At 35.3% G+C, this 14,558-nt stretch overlaps 1 protein-coding gene across 1 annotated transcript in view; it reads right to left on the bottom strand.

Moving 5' to 3' along the window:
- LOC150095385 (glucosidase 2 subunit beta-like) overlaps window positions 1-14,558 on the bottom strand; it is a 162,255-nt gene that overhangs the window by 98,380 nt on the left and 49,317 nt on the right. The window contains exon 6 of the mRNA XM_090410052.1: window positions 1,474-1,537. Coding sequence (XP_090266178.1) covers window positions 1,474-1,537 — 64 coding nt within the window. The remainder of the gene's footprint in view (window positions 1-1,473; window positions 1,538-14,558) is intronic.

Below are 14,558 nucleotides of genomic sequence, written 5' to 3' on the forward strand. Positions count from 1 at the left end.
AAAATGAAGAAGGTCCTCTGAGAGATATAAAAACGGCCAATTTACAGCGTATCTTTGCAAGCATAGAGACATTGACTGATGAACTCTGCAAAATGGACCACAATTGGGAATGGAGTGTGAACATAAAAAGGAGTGTAATCGCATCTATTTGACCTTATACTGAACTCCTTAAAAAAATAAAAAGAAAATCTAGGCAGTTAAAACTGGATACTTTTTTCAAAAATAATGTAGGTGATCTGAAACCAGGAACATCAACATAGAAATATGTAAAATCTTTTCGAAGTTTCATATTTTTTGTATATAATTGTTTTTGTTTTCATTATTAATAATTTTATTTTAATATTACACATTAATATAATGTGTAACATTAAAATATGTTACACAAATATGTTATACTTCATGTGCATATTTTTTGACATAACTTTGTACCTCCCATTAAAATTGGGTTCGTATTACGTCTGGTTTTTCAGGAATGGAAGTGAGGCATAAACCGAGGGCTGCCTGTATGCATTTATCTGAAACCAAGGCAACCCCCCCCCACTCACAGATGTAATCAATAATAACAAAACTAGGTATATTAATTTTATCTAACAAATTATCTGACATGGACAGTGAAATTGGAAAAGATCCGAATTACATTCTCTTTATGAAAAGGGAATCTTTATATGTTTTTTTTCTGTTTTTTTTTTCAAGTGAAGATGAGTCAGGCAACCTCATATGGAGGTAGCAGGGTTTCTTCTCCCAGAAATTCAATTTTTCCTCTTACATACACGCAAATCAACCCAAGAACACAGACAGTTAACAGGCAAAAACTGGGTTCTAAAGTCACAATATTTAGGTAGTGGATGATGTAGCATACTGATAGACAGTGGATGATGTGGTGCCGATGATGGATTACACAGTGTGTGTAGGAGGTGTCTCATGAAAATTTTCCTCTTACATACACGCAAATCAACCCAAGAACACAGACCATTGACAGGCAAAAACTGGGTTCTAAAGTCAAAATATTTAGGTAGTGGATGATGATGTGGTGCAGATGTTGGATTACACAGTGTGTGTAGGAGGTGTCACATGAAAATTTCTCAAATGAAACATTTTCATTTCTAATATACTGATATATAGTTCTATTTAGAACTATTTATCAGTATTATTTCCTAACATTAAGTTCTGTGTGTAATAAGATTTGTGGACCTGGTTTGTGGTCTTGTTATAGCATGCACCAAAATAAAGATAAAATAATGTCTTATTGTGAATAACACTCTACGACACTCAGAATGTTTAATCATATTTGAAATATATTTTAAAGCTTCTCAGTCATTATTCTTTACAATAATGGATCCCATTGATTAACCAGTGCAACTTAAATGCTTATTGAAGGCATTTAAATAAATACCTTCAAACATTTTAGTAAAAATAAAATTAAATACTGTTTTTGTTTGAAGCTAAGATGATCACAATTCTGTAATAACTTACCCTCTTTCTCATTCTTCAATTTTTCTACCTCTTGTTCTTCCTTTTTCAGCTGCTCTAGTTTTATCTGAAATGGAGAAATAAAATCTCAATATACATATGAGTTATCTGCATACAGCAAATGAATGAAGATGATTTCAAACAGAAGCCAAGGTAAAATAAGGAAAATAAGCTAGTTCATTAAATACTAGTAGTAAACACCAATACTAACTACTAGTTAATACCAACCTTCAAAATATGACTCTGAAAATGAAAGAAGTGTAAATTTTTTCTTTGCCCATATAGTCATGCTTTATGGAAATTCCACCATGAAAGACTGTAAACTGATAGCATAATCATAAATGCGCTAAGATGAAACCATGTCTTTTTCATGCTACTTTTGGTCTTCAATCAGTGAGGTGGTAGTCTCACAAGTCACCTTTTAAATATTTTCACAAACATTCGCAGTGCAGTGAAATCTAAATTCAGAGACAACTGGTCTCATAGCAGAGATGTTACACTCTGGCAAGGTGGGCAGGCACCTGGCTGGATAGCCCCTTGAGCACTTGTTAAAGCCAATGATCACTACACCTGCAGATCCACGCTATCATCTCTTTTACATTAAGACGGTTCTAGAGGAACCAACCTCTCCAAAACATAAAGAGGACCCCTAGCTTATTTTCCCCCCATTCACCTCCTTTACGCCTTGTGGTCTTCCTAACTCATACTCCAAACATTTTTCACTGAGATATTAAAAAAAAAAAAAAAAAAAAAAAAAAATGAATGCAACTACAGTGCCTCTGGGCAGCTATCAATATAAGCATTCTAACACAATGTAGTTCAAAGCTAATTCCTATTTAATTTGTTTGTCTTCTAGCTTATCTATTAATAATGTGCAGCTGGAGAAGACAATAGAAGTCATTTTCTGATAGAGGAACTTCGGTACAAATGAACAGAAAAGGATCAAAAAGTGCTGTTAAAACATAAATACACATTTGCTATATGATCCAGTAGTGTCACCCAAGTATCACACAACACAACCCAAGTTAGTTATCACAGACTTGTTGCAAATTACCAATATTCACTGGTATTATTTATCTATAATGTTAATTATAGATAAATTATAGATAAATCACAAATAATTATCTATTATTCGTGATGTAATTTAAACTTAATCTAAACTTATTTAAATTTATGATTATACCATAAACAATGAAGTGATATTACATTAGAAAGGCCTATATGATGATCCAAATTAAATGCATGCTTAATCTGTGCCTAACATGAGTTTTCTAGATAAGGGTATGAGATCTTATTGGTGAACTTTTAACATGACAAAGAAATCTTTTGTGGATTTCTTTGTCATAATAAACTTGTCTAATTGTGAACTGATGGAATATGAAACAGAAGCATTAGAAAATGATCTTAACAGTTTCCTCATTTGAGACCATATCAAGTAGAAACATTTGTGTCTGGCCATCTACACAGGCAATGAGGGTGAAGGATGAAGAGAAAGCAATCATTTCAAAAAAGAACTGATAGCAATTAGAACAATATGAAGTAGTATCATTATTAAAAATGAAACAGTACAGTTATTCTAAACACTTAGGGTTAAGATAGTAAAATTGTTGAATTGCTGCAGGACACAATATATGAAATACTTTATGATGACCCTATTAAAAAAAGTCATATGATAAATAGATTGTCTACCCATTTCTATATGCAAATTCTTACCAACTTCTCTACAATCTCCACTACCACACCAGAGATACTGATAGGTCAGTAGTTAGACATCAGTTTTTTGAACCACCCTTGTACAATAGAACTATGTTCTTTCACATGTTTGTATAACTTGAGCCGAGACTCAAGTTATACAAACATGCAAAAGGCCTAGCCAATTCGGATGAACATTCCTTTAGCAACCATGCTGATATTCCATCTATCCCTATTGAAAAATTCTTATCCAGGTTATGCAACAGCTCTTCGACCTCCTTTTCAAGCACCTCTAACTCTTCATCCAATGTAGCAGAACCACTGTGCACCATGTTACATACAACTAGTGAGCACTCATTAACTGAACAATCTCATTAGCTTCTGACACTAGAGTACCATCTATATTCAATAAAGTTATTCTTTCACATTCATTCTTTCTCTCTTGAAGCATAATGATAGAATTCTTTTGGATTGCCTTTCACTTGCATAGCCAATTTCTTTTCATACTCCAACGTAGCTTTCCACACAATACTGTGGCCTGAGCTTTATATATTTCATAAATCCTCCCACTCTTATTCTCACGATATTCTTTTCACACCATTTTCTTCTTGTGGATCTCTTGTTTAATAAGGTTGCACATCCATTTCACTCCAAACCTACTTATTCTTCAAACTCTATATACAATACTGGATTTGGAGCTGCCCGTAATAATAGTAATACATATACAAATGAAATGGTCTGATATAATATAAAGTTTGATGCCACTTCATTTTTACAAATATACTGAAAGGAATGGCTTTAATCTTCTAGAATGGAAATTCTTCACATAAAAAGAAGACTTAGTTATGGGAAGCTTATTGTATGCAACCTATATATGGAGCACCTGGAGAAATGTAACAAAATCAACAAGAATATCAATATAGTGATGAATATTTTGATGTTATATTGGTCCAAACACTTCTACAAAAATCTTCAAGAATAACTTGTATAATGACAAACATTTTTCTTGGATTTGTTTCAAAAACTATTGATTTTGAAGGCTCTCTGATTTACTTTCAGGATTAAATTAGAAAAATAACTTTTTTTTTTTAAATTGCTAAATAAAAAGTCATTTCTACATCACTCAGAATAAAGTCCATTTCCTAGTATAATACAAGAAATCTTTTCATACAACTATTAATAATGTCATACACATGTGTCATTATGGACTTGACACACATACTGCCCTTTATATAGTGTCTGCTAAACTTAAGTATTTTATTTTATAAGTCCAATCTACATGCGAGTATTATGACTTAATTCTTACTGCAAAATGCAGGCCATGCAAATCACTTTACACATTCTTTGAACTTATGTTAGTAAATGAAATATAGCTATTATGAGATACACAGCATCTTAGTGCACTGCAATATAATGTAATGTTTCTTTATCATTATCTGGAAGGAAAACTCTAATTTATGTATTCCCAACATATTAACTAATTCACTTTCTTTTTAAAAGTAGAATAGCTTTGAGGTGAAATGCAGACTAATGTATACCAATATTAATGGTGAAAAAAAACCAAACCTTGGAGTCAATGGAAGATTGAAGCAAACTGATTGATTCAGTTGGATAGGCATGTGATGAAGTTGTCAGCAAGGTCAGAAAAATCAGAACTCCATGGTGGAATCAGGAAGTTAAATAGGAAGCTGTGGAAAACAAGAAAGCATATGAAAACTTTCAGGCAAATAAACTGGCATGCTCTGAGAGAATAGAGAGAAAGATGTACGAAAGCAAAGCAATGTACAAAAAGTAGCTGAACAAAAGAAATAGGAAGACTTTGGTAAGAATGTAGATGTTAAATAAGATATCAAAATGCTTTGAATGCCAATGAAAAAAAAAAAAAACACTTAGAAATGGAGAAGAGCATTGTAAAAGCAATCAGAGATGATAAAGATAACATTAAAAATAATGATATTCTAATGTCTAATTACTATGAAAGACAGCTATATGAAGCACACAGAATAGTATGGATAAAATATTCAAAACCATAGAGTCACTCATTAATTGAGCAATCGCATTAGCTTCTGACACTAGAGTACCATCTATATTCAATAAAGTTATTCTTTCACATTCATTCTTTCTCTCTTGAAGCATAATGATAGAATTCTTTTGGATTGCCTTTAGCTTGCATAGCCAATTTCTTTTCATACTCCAACATAGCTTTCCACATAATACTGTGGCCTGAGCTTTATATATTTCATAAATCCTCCCACCACTCTTATTCTCACGATATTCTTTCCATACCATTTTCTTCTTTTTTTGATGATTCTGCACGGAGAAGATATTGTTTACAAAGCGTGACGGTTCGGTAAGTTGAAACTGAAATTGTCCAGAAAATTGAACCGGTTAGCCTTCCTTAAACGATGCCGCGACAATGATATTATTCCATCTTTTCTAAAATTCAAGGAAAAGTTGCAATCGGCAAAGGCACATCGTATTTATCGACGGGCGAGTTTAGCGCTTCTTCGAGAACTACTCGCATAGAGCTTAGTAAGCTAAACAGCTCTATCACAGCTCTACAACAAGAAATAATAAACTTGTTAAATCCTGAAATATGGACTGTCCTACAGCAGATCTCCGAAGTTGCAGCAAAAAAAGAATTCACAAAAGTAAAAAGCAAACACCTAAAGAAATTTGAACTACTACAACAGCGTCAACATACGAAGTCCCGACCGCAACTTCGACGAGACCACGTGGTCGTAAACCTATCGTCGGAAATACTCACTGAAGAAGCCAAGAACGCTCTCAGTTTAGGACATAACTTTGCCGTCACACCCACACAAATTCCTAAACTCGAAATTATGATGAAAGTAGAACGGGGTATCCACGATCTTCCGCCAGCAATGGCCAATAACATGCGACTAGACATAGCAAGTATTATAAACAAGGCTAAGCCTCCAAAAAGCAATATGCCACGTAAGCAAATAACTGCCCTATAAAGTTATATAATAATAAAAATATTATTATTACAAAAGCCGATAAAGGAAATGCAACAGTTATCATGAATAAAGAAGAGTATAACAGAAAAATGCAAGATCTCATATGTGACAGTTCCACATATCAAAATATACATCGAGACCCTACGATGTCGTAAAAGAAAAAAGTCCGAAAATTACTGAAAAAAGTGACATCATGGCCCAAAGAAATCATCAGGAAAATAAAACCAATTCATGTTAAAACACCCCGTATTTATGGATTACCCAAAATCCACAAAACTAATATTCCCCTACCCCCCATAGTGGATAGCATAGATAGTCCCACATATAAACTGGCCCGGCATTTAGCTAAGTTGCTTGCCCCTCTTACTGGCAACTCCTCTACTTTTGTAAAAAATTCAATCCATTTCAAAACATTGGTTAAAAATCTAATCCTAAAAAATTCAGACATAATGGTTAGTTTTGATGTCACCTCCCTATTTACCAATGTACCACTTATAGACACTCTTGATTTAATCAAGTCTAAATTTCCTCAAGATATTTTTGAATTATTTCAATTTACCATGAATGCAGGTTACTTTACATGGGAGGGGAAATTCTACAAACAGATTAATGGTACTGCTATGGGTTCCCCCCCTCTCCCCCCGTTAGCAAATTTTTACATGGAACACTTTGAAAACAAAGTACTTACCACAGTTACATACAAGCCACAAGTGTGGTTGCGCTATGTAGATGATGTATTTGCCATCTGGCCCCATGGACAAGACACTTTGGATGCTTTTGTCACCTACCTAAACAGCCAACACCCCAAAATTCACTTCACAGTAGAAAAAGAATCAAATAACTGTTTACCATTTCTTGACACATTAGTCACCTGCCTTTCAGATGGATCACTATCTTTTTCTATTTACAGAAAGTCTACACACACACAGGAAGATACCTACATAAACAATCACATCATCATCCAGTCCAACAGTACGGCATTTTAAAAACACTTACACACAGAGCCAGAGCCATTTGTTCTAACGATACAGCTCTGACCACTGAACTCCAGTACCTGCACCATACGTTCTTAGCCAACGGCTACAATCCCTACAAAATAGATAAAATACTACATAGGCCCATTACTCTGCCCATCCCTAATACACAAGAATACAACATGACCATTTCTATTCCCTATATCAGAGGTACATCGGAAAAGATAGCCAAAGTATTGTTGAAACATGGCCTTCGCACCACCTTCAAACCTCATGTCAAGCTGGCAACTCTGATCCGCTCGCCAAAGGATAAACTTCACCCTTTAGCACACCCAGACACTTTGGATGCTTTTTGAGTCAGCAATGGCTTTGAAGAATTCTCCCAACCTTAACAAATATGGTTGCATTAATTTGCCAAAAATTTGGGAGACGGTTATCCTAAGAAAAACTCCTGGATAACTGTTTTTTTTTTTTTTTTCGTCAGAGGGCGCCAAAAAATAGGACTTTAGATCTTTTGTCTTTTGCAATTATATTGTTTCACTCACTCACTGTCGCGTTTACATGTGTGTTGTGCTCTGATGATGCTGATTAGAAAATCAGCGAAATATTAGCGTTAATAAAACATCTTTGTTGTTAAAAGTGTTTGTGGTGTTGTTAATACCGTGAAAAATAAGTCATGGACATTTTCTTCTTGTGGATCTCTTGTTTAATAATGTTGCACATCCATTTCACTCCAAACCTATTTATTCTTCAAACTGTACATTAACATTACGTGAAGTACAAAAAGCCACCAGAATCATGAAATGTAAAAAGACAGCTGGTATCTAACAAAAAGATTAAATATAGAAGTGTAAAAGTTTTATAGTAACTGTGCCACATAATTCAGAATACCAAATTCTAGGATGGTTGGGAGGGGAGGAGGAACAGCTCTCATAGTACCTATTCATAAAAAGATAAATAAAATTAAATGCAAGAATTAAAGAAGAATTTCCATACAGTGTTCAGTAAGATTTATGCAATCATCATTGAGAAAAGGCTAAGAAAAACTGTGGAAGATAAACTTGGAGAACAAGCTGGGTTCAGGCAAAATAGAGGTTGTGAGAATAAGATTTTCACTTTATGACCAATAGTTGTGTAATCATGGGAATATAACGAGAAGTTAAGTTTCCTATATCTGAACAAGGTAGATAACGAGATAAAAAAATAATAAATCCTCTAGCACCTTTTATTCACCAAAGAGAATAAGTGAAGTTCCTTCAGCCCTAACTTTTTTTGAAGACTAATGGCAGATAACCAGCCAGCCTGGTTGGCTGAGTGGACAGCACATCCACTCTCCAGCCAAAAGGCTGCGGGTTCGAATCCTGCCGTGGGCATGGATGTTTGTGATTGTCTGTAAAAATACTAGTGCTGATGATGGGTGGTAGATGGCGTTGGCATAGGTGAAGATGATAGTTGTGGTTCGTTGTAATTGGATTGAGTGGTGGAGACAGAGAGCTGTAGAGTAGGTGACCTCTCTCGATGAGTCTTCGCACTCCCTGGAGGTGTTATGTAATAATAATAATAATAACTACTGCCATATCATGGTACTGAATCCTAGCATTCATTATTGCCTGTAGCAGTGAAAGTCCTATGGCTTGATTTCTTGAGATGTCAGGTTAAAAACATGAGCTTTCAGGAGCTCATACCTACTAGTCTGTGCCAGAGATCAACTAAGTTGGGAACAGGTCAAAGAAAGGGTAAGAAATGTTCCTCTAGATGGAGACTAGAAATGACCTTGTTCACTCTTTGGTCAACCTAACTTATTGGATTCAAATGCTATTTTCACAGGAACACACAGGCATCCAGTACATGTGACAAGGTGCCAAAAGAAAAGCTTTTGAAAATGCTACTACTGCTGTATGGTGTAAAACATTATATGCAGCAATAGCCTAAATTTGATCAGAAGCCAATAGTTAGAATTATAGGTGTAAAGAGGGATGCTTAAGGGTCAAAGCTGTATAACTGAGAGGAGACCTCCACATAGCTTATAAAGGAATGCGGAAAACCAAACAGGGCTTCTGACCTAATGTCCAATCCTCACCTTCTCGTGGTGCACCTTTTTGGGTATCTACTTTGATACTGAACGAACGAGGATGGGCTGGCAATTTGGGATTTAGCCGATCAAATTGTATTCTTATTGGTTAAACCAAAATAAAAAATGATGGTACAACATGACAAAATTTCATGCCAGCTGGGGCGTCGCCTGGTTAAACAAGGGTCCCCCATTGTTCTCGCCAGGGAACTAGGGCGAACAGTGAAAAGTCAGCTACTGGAATAAATCTGAAAACACACCTCAACTCAACATCACCAGAGTTAAAGATCGGTACTATCAACATAAGAAGCCTCAATGGCAAAGAAATGGAGCTAACTGAGGAATTAGATAAGTACCAGATCGACATAATAGGGGTGACTGAAACAAAAAAGACAAAAACTGGTGAGATCTTTCTGAGCAATAAATACAAAATGTTATATTCAGCCAATGACAATCAAGGAAAAGAAGGAGTAGCCATAGTATTCAACACAAAATACGAGGCTAATCTTCTCGAATGACAGGCAGTCTCAAGTAGAGTGATGCGGGCAAATATGAGAATGGGGAACTGTACAATGAGACTCATTCGTCCCTGGACAGAGGGACGAATTCCCGCGAATTGGAGTAGAGCTCTAATAGTGCCCATATATAAAAAGGGAAATAAAACAATGTGAGAATTACAGAGGTATTTCCCTACTGAGTTCCTGGCAAGATCTATGCAAGTATACTTGAGAAACGGTTGAGAAGAATTGTGGAAGAAAAGTTTGGTGAAGAATAAGCTGGATTCAGGCCAAATAGAGGCTGTCAGGATCAGATCTTCACTTTACGACAAATAGTCGAGAAAGCATGGGAATATAACAAAGATCTGTATTTAAGTTTTGTTGATCTGGAAAAGACATATGACAAGGTGCCAAGAGAGAAGCTATTCAATACGCTACAGTTATATGGTGTCAATGGAGCATTATATCAAGCAATACTTAGTCTTTATTTGAGTTGTAAGTCAGCAGTTAGAATTGAAGGAAGTACAGGAAATGGTTTAATGTTAAATCTGGTGGGAAGCAAGGATGTATATTATCCCCTCTGTTATTCATTATCTATATGGATCACATTATGAAGGAAAGTGGTATTAAACATGATATCAGAATTGGAGATGTTAATGTCAGCTCTTTGCTTTATGCAGACGATTTTATACTTCTGAATAAATCCGCTACAAGTTTGCAAGATTCCCTGATTAAATTGAATAACTGTTGTAATAGATATGGTATGAAGGTCAGCAATAAAAAAGACAAAGACAATGAAAATAGGCAGAATCATTGAAAATGTCAACTGTGTTTTGAATGGAGAACCTGTGGAACAAGTAAAACATTTCAGCTACTTAGGCACGAGTGAAGATGGTAAATTAAATATGGAAATAGACAACAGAATCAACAAAGCTGGTATGGTGGGAAGTCAATTGAATAAATTAATATGGAATAAGAGAGAAATTAGTCAGAACACTAAATTAGCTGTATACAAGACAGTGTTTAAACCAGTTTTAACTTATGGATCTGAGAGCTGGGTCAGAAGTAAAACACTTGCCCAAAGACTAGAGACCGCAGATATGAGAGTCCTGAGAAAGATTATAGGTGTGAACAGATGGCATCAATAGCAATATCATATTAAAAACGAGGATATTAGGAAAGAACTTGACATTGTCAGCATCCAGGAATGTGTTAGCAGAGCTAATCTCAGGTGGTATGGTCACAACAGAATGGGCGAGGAAAGATTAGCAAAACAAGTGTTCTCTGCCAGGTTGGTAGGAAAACGACCCAGAGGAAGACCAAGATATAGGTGGACTGATACTGTACAATGGTGCCTTAGACGATAGAAAAATAAGATCTGATAATGATAATATTCGAGTCTTGACAAGTAATAGACTGATTTGGAGGAAAATTGTAGATAGGAAGTTAGTAATTATGTAAATTTTACATGTAGTACTATCATATCCTGTACACCCCTTGAAGGTACATGTCAGGAATTTGATATGATATGATGATAGGTGTAAAGAAAAATAATTTGATGTAAAATCAGATGTGAGACAAGTATGCACACTATCACCACTGTAAATCATCATCTATATGGATCATTATGAAGGAAAAGTGGCATTAGGCCTGACATAAAAATTGGATATGTTATTCTCAGCTCTTTACTTTATGCAGATCTTCCTCTCATTCATTTTTGTGGATGCTGGATACCCCGTGGCTCTGATCTTTTGCAACACACTTGTCCACCCATTCATTAGTGACTTTCACTCACATAATCCCAAGTTCTTTTCATAGTTTTGCTAATGACAACCCTTACAATGTTCAAATGATTCAAGCTTCAAGATATTCCATAACCAATGTCTTAAACACCGTTTTGCTTTAGTCTCCCTAAGTTTTGATAAGATCTCTACACAAGCACCACTTCCATGGCCTGTCTCCCAAGTCTCCTAAAAACTCGTATCCTCTTTTGTTTAAAACAATATTCACCTGCACAACATCTTAAACTATATAAAACCTAGATCTGCCCAATCTTAGAATACTGTTCCAACATTTGAAATGGTGCACTAACAACTTTTCCAAGAATGCTTGATGCTATCTAGAGGAGGGTAATACCATTTTGGCCATAGTAGATTCTGCTAGCTGGTGAGTAGCAGTAGACTGGACAAAAGAGAATGTCTTTTTGAATAAATAAAAAAAAACAAACTTTTAAACAATTTTTTAAAAATTTTTTTAATAAAACAAAGAAGAAGACTGTGTAATATAAGGGCCATTCTAGTAATAAAACATTAATGTAATAAATTATATATTTTCCAAAAAATCAATATTGTTTTTACTGAATGAAAAATGAAAGTAAAGATGACTTCGTTACTACTTCTGCCTGGTATCTCCAACTCTGGGCCTGGCTCCCACTGAAGAGACCTCAATAAAGGTCAAAACTAGTCTGGGTAGTGGGCAATCCCTTAATGCATAACAGTATACATATCCACAAAGAGATGTGTTTTGCATTATGGGAGATACTGGGATAGGAGTGTTGGTAGCTTGCTCTACCTTTGCTACGAGTTGCCTTGGTGTTGTATTACTTACCCAGGTAAGATAGTACAACACTATATTCAGTCCTGAAGACATTTTCAGGCACAAACTTTGTTTGCTCTCACTGGGATAAAGGATTAAACTAAATTTATTATTGTTTTTACTGTTCTGCTTATTAATTTATCATCATCAAATTTACTATTGATTGACTTCTTTTTTTGAATGGTTCTCACACAAACGAAACGTTCTCCAAACAATGATACAGTATCCCTAATCACTTTACGGAAGTACTATTAGATTTTGCATAATCTGTCATGATCCCCCCCCCCCCCCCCAAAAAAGACATCCTTCTGATCACTTTCTCATAAACACTGTTTCTGTACTGAGTTTTTTAAGGTATTTTCATGCTGCTTTTCTACAAAACTGGCCACCACCATTCCTCCACTTTTCTCTAAACATGTAAGCTACTCAATATACATATCATGTACAACATAGAAAAGAAATTACCTGACAAAGAATATACTGAAAAGAGGAAGAGAAAAAGATAGGCTGAAGCACTTGCAGTATTAAACAGATATTAGTGGAGCTGGAAATCTAGTGCATCAAAAAAGCGATCTGTCTTTGACCTAAATAGCTCATATGATTAAGTTGATATAACAATTCAGTGATCTTTAAAACTGTGAATATAACCAAGTTCCTTTCAAAATTCAAACACAGAAAACTCAGATATGGATTAATTGGATGTCTTAGTGACTGTAATTTACCAAGTTTTCAAGCAATCACAACAAAAGAGAGTAGCAATGTTCCATCAAGCTACTGATGTTATAGAATACTGTTCTCATATCTAAGTATATAAAAATAAAAGCAGTTGCTGGTCAATATTCATACTCAGTGCAGCTTCAAAATTACAGAACAAACTTATTTCTTTCATTCCACCTATCTGTTTTTTTTGTAACAGCCTCTGTCTCAACATTTTCCCTGAGGACTAACAACTCCAATTCTCTCATTAATTTTTGGAGTTTCTTATTTGTGAGACTGAGATACGTGAGTGGTCTGAAAAGTTCTCGGCCTCAACCATAAATGCAAAAACTACTGACAAGATTTTTTTTTCTAAGTTGGTACATCTGTCATAAGCATCCATGTGAAATTACAAGTCATTCTATCAAGTAGTTTGTTTTATACAGCTGTCTGCAGCATAAAGTATTGTCTGCATCCCTTGAAATGGATAAAATTGAGTATCATACATTTATAAAATTCTTTGTAAAAGAAGGTTTAATGCCAAAAGAAATTCATTCGAAGTTCATAAAAGTTAATGGGCACTCTTCTCCTCCGTTTTCGACAATTAAAAAATGGGCTGCCGAGTTTAAATGTGGCCTACCAGCCTTAAAGTTGATCCACATGAAGGACGTCCAAAAATTGTAACAACACCAGAAATCATTGATCAGTGCAAAATATGGTATTGGATGACCATCGAGTCAAAGTGAGTGAAATGACTGAGACTATAGGTTCAAAAGAACGTGCAGGATATATTTTGCATGAAGAACTGCAAATGAAAAAGCTTTGCACAAGATGGGTGCTGCGAAGATCAAAAACACACTCGCATGAAAATCTCTGAACAGTGCTTGGAGTGTTTTAACAATAAAACTGATTTCGTGCGCCGATTTATTACTATGGATGAGACTTGGATCCACTATTACACACCAGAATCCCAACAGCAGTCAAAACAGTTGAAAGAAGCCAGTTGTTCAGCGCCAAAGTCATGGCATCTGTGTTTTGGGATGCTGAAGGCATTTCGTTTATTAATTATCTTGAAAAGGGTAAAACAATAACCAGGGAATATTATTCCGATCTTTTAACCAGACTAGACGAAAAAATTCATGAGAAAAGACTCTGTTTGCAGAAGAAAAAAACCACCTTTCATCAGGACAATACACCTGCTCACAAAGGTGTTTTGGGAATGGGAAAATTAAGGGTTTTGCATTATGAATTATTGGAACATCCACCCTATTCCCCAGATTTGGCTCCTTCTGATTTCTATCACTTCCCAAAACTAAAAATCTTCTGCGTTGGTCAGCGTTTTTCTTTGAAGAAGTGATTGCAGCTGTAGAAGGGTATTTTGAAGATCTTCCTGAGAACCACTACAGGGACCTGATAATGGAGCTGGAGCATCACTGAAATAAATGTATTAGTCTTAAGGGAGATGTTGAAAAGTAAAAATAATTTCGAAATTATAAATTCGTTTTTTCATTGTTAAGCTGAGAACTTTTCAGACCACCCACATTTCAACTACTTCAATGGAAGTACAGAATGCTATCACAGA

This window comes from Typopeltis vanoorti, chromosome 20, assembly GCF_054136105.1.
Source record: "Typopeltis vanoorti isolate ZY-2024b chromosome 20, IOZ_Tvanoo_1.0, whole genome shotgun sequence".
NCBI classification, from domain to species: Eukaryota; Metazoa; Arthropoda; class Arachnida; order Uropygi; family Thelyphonidae; genus Typopeltis; species Typopeltis vanoorti.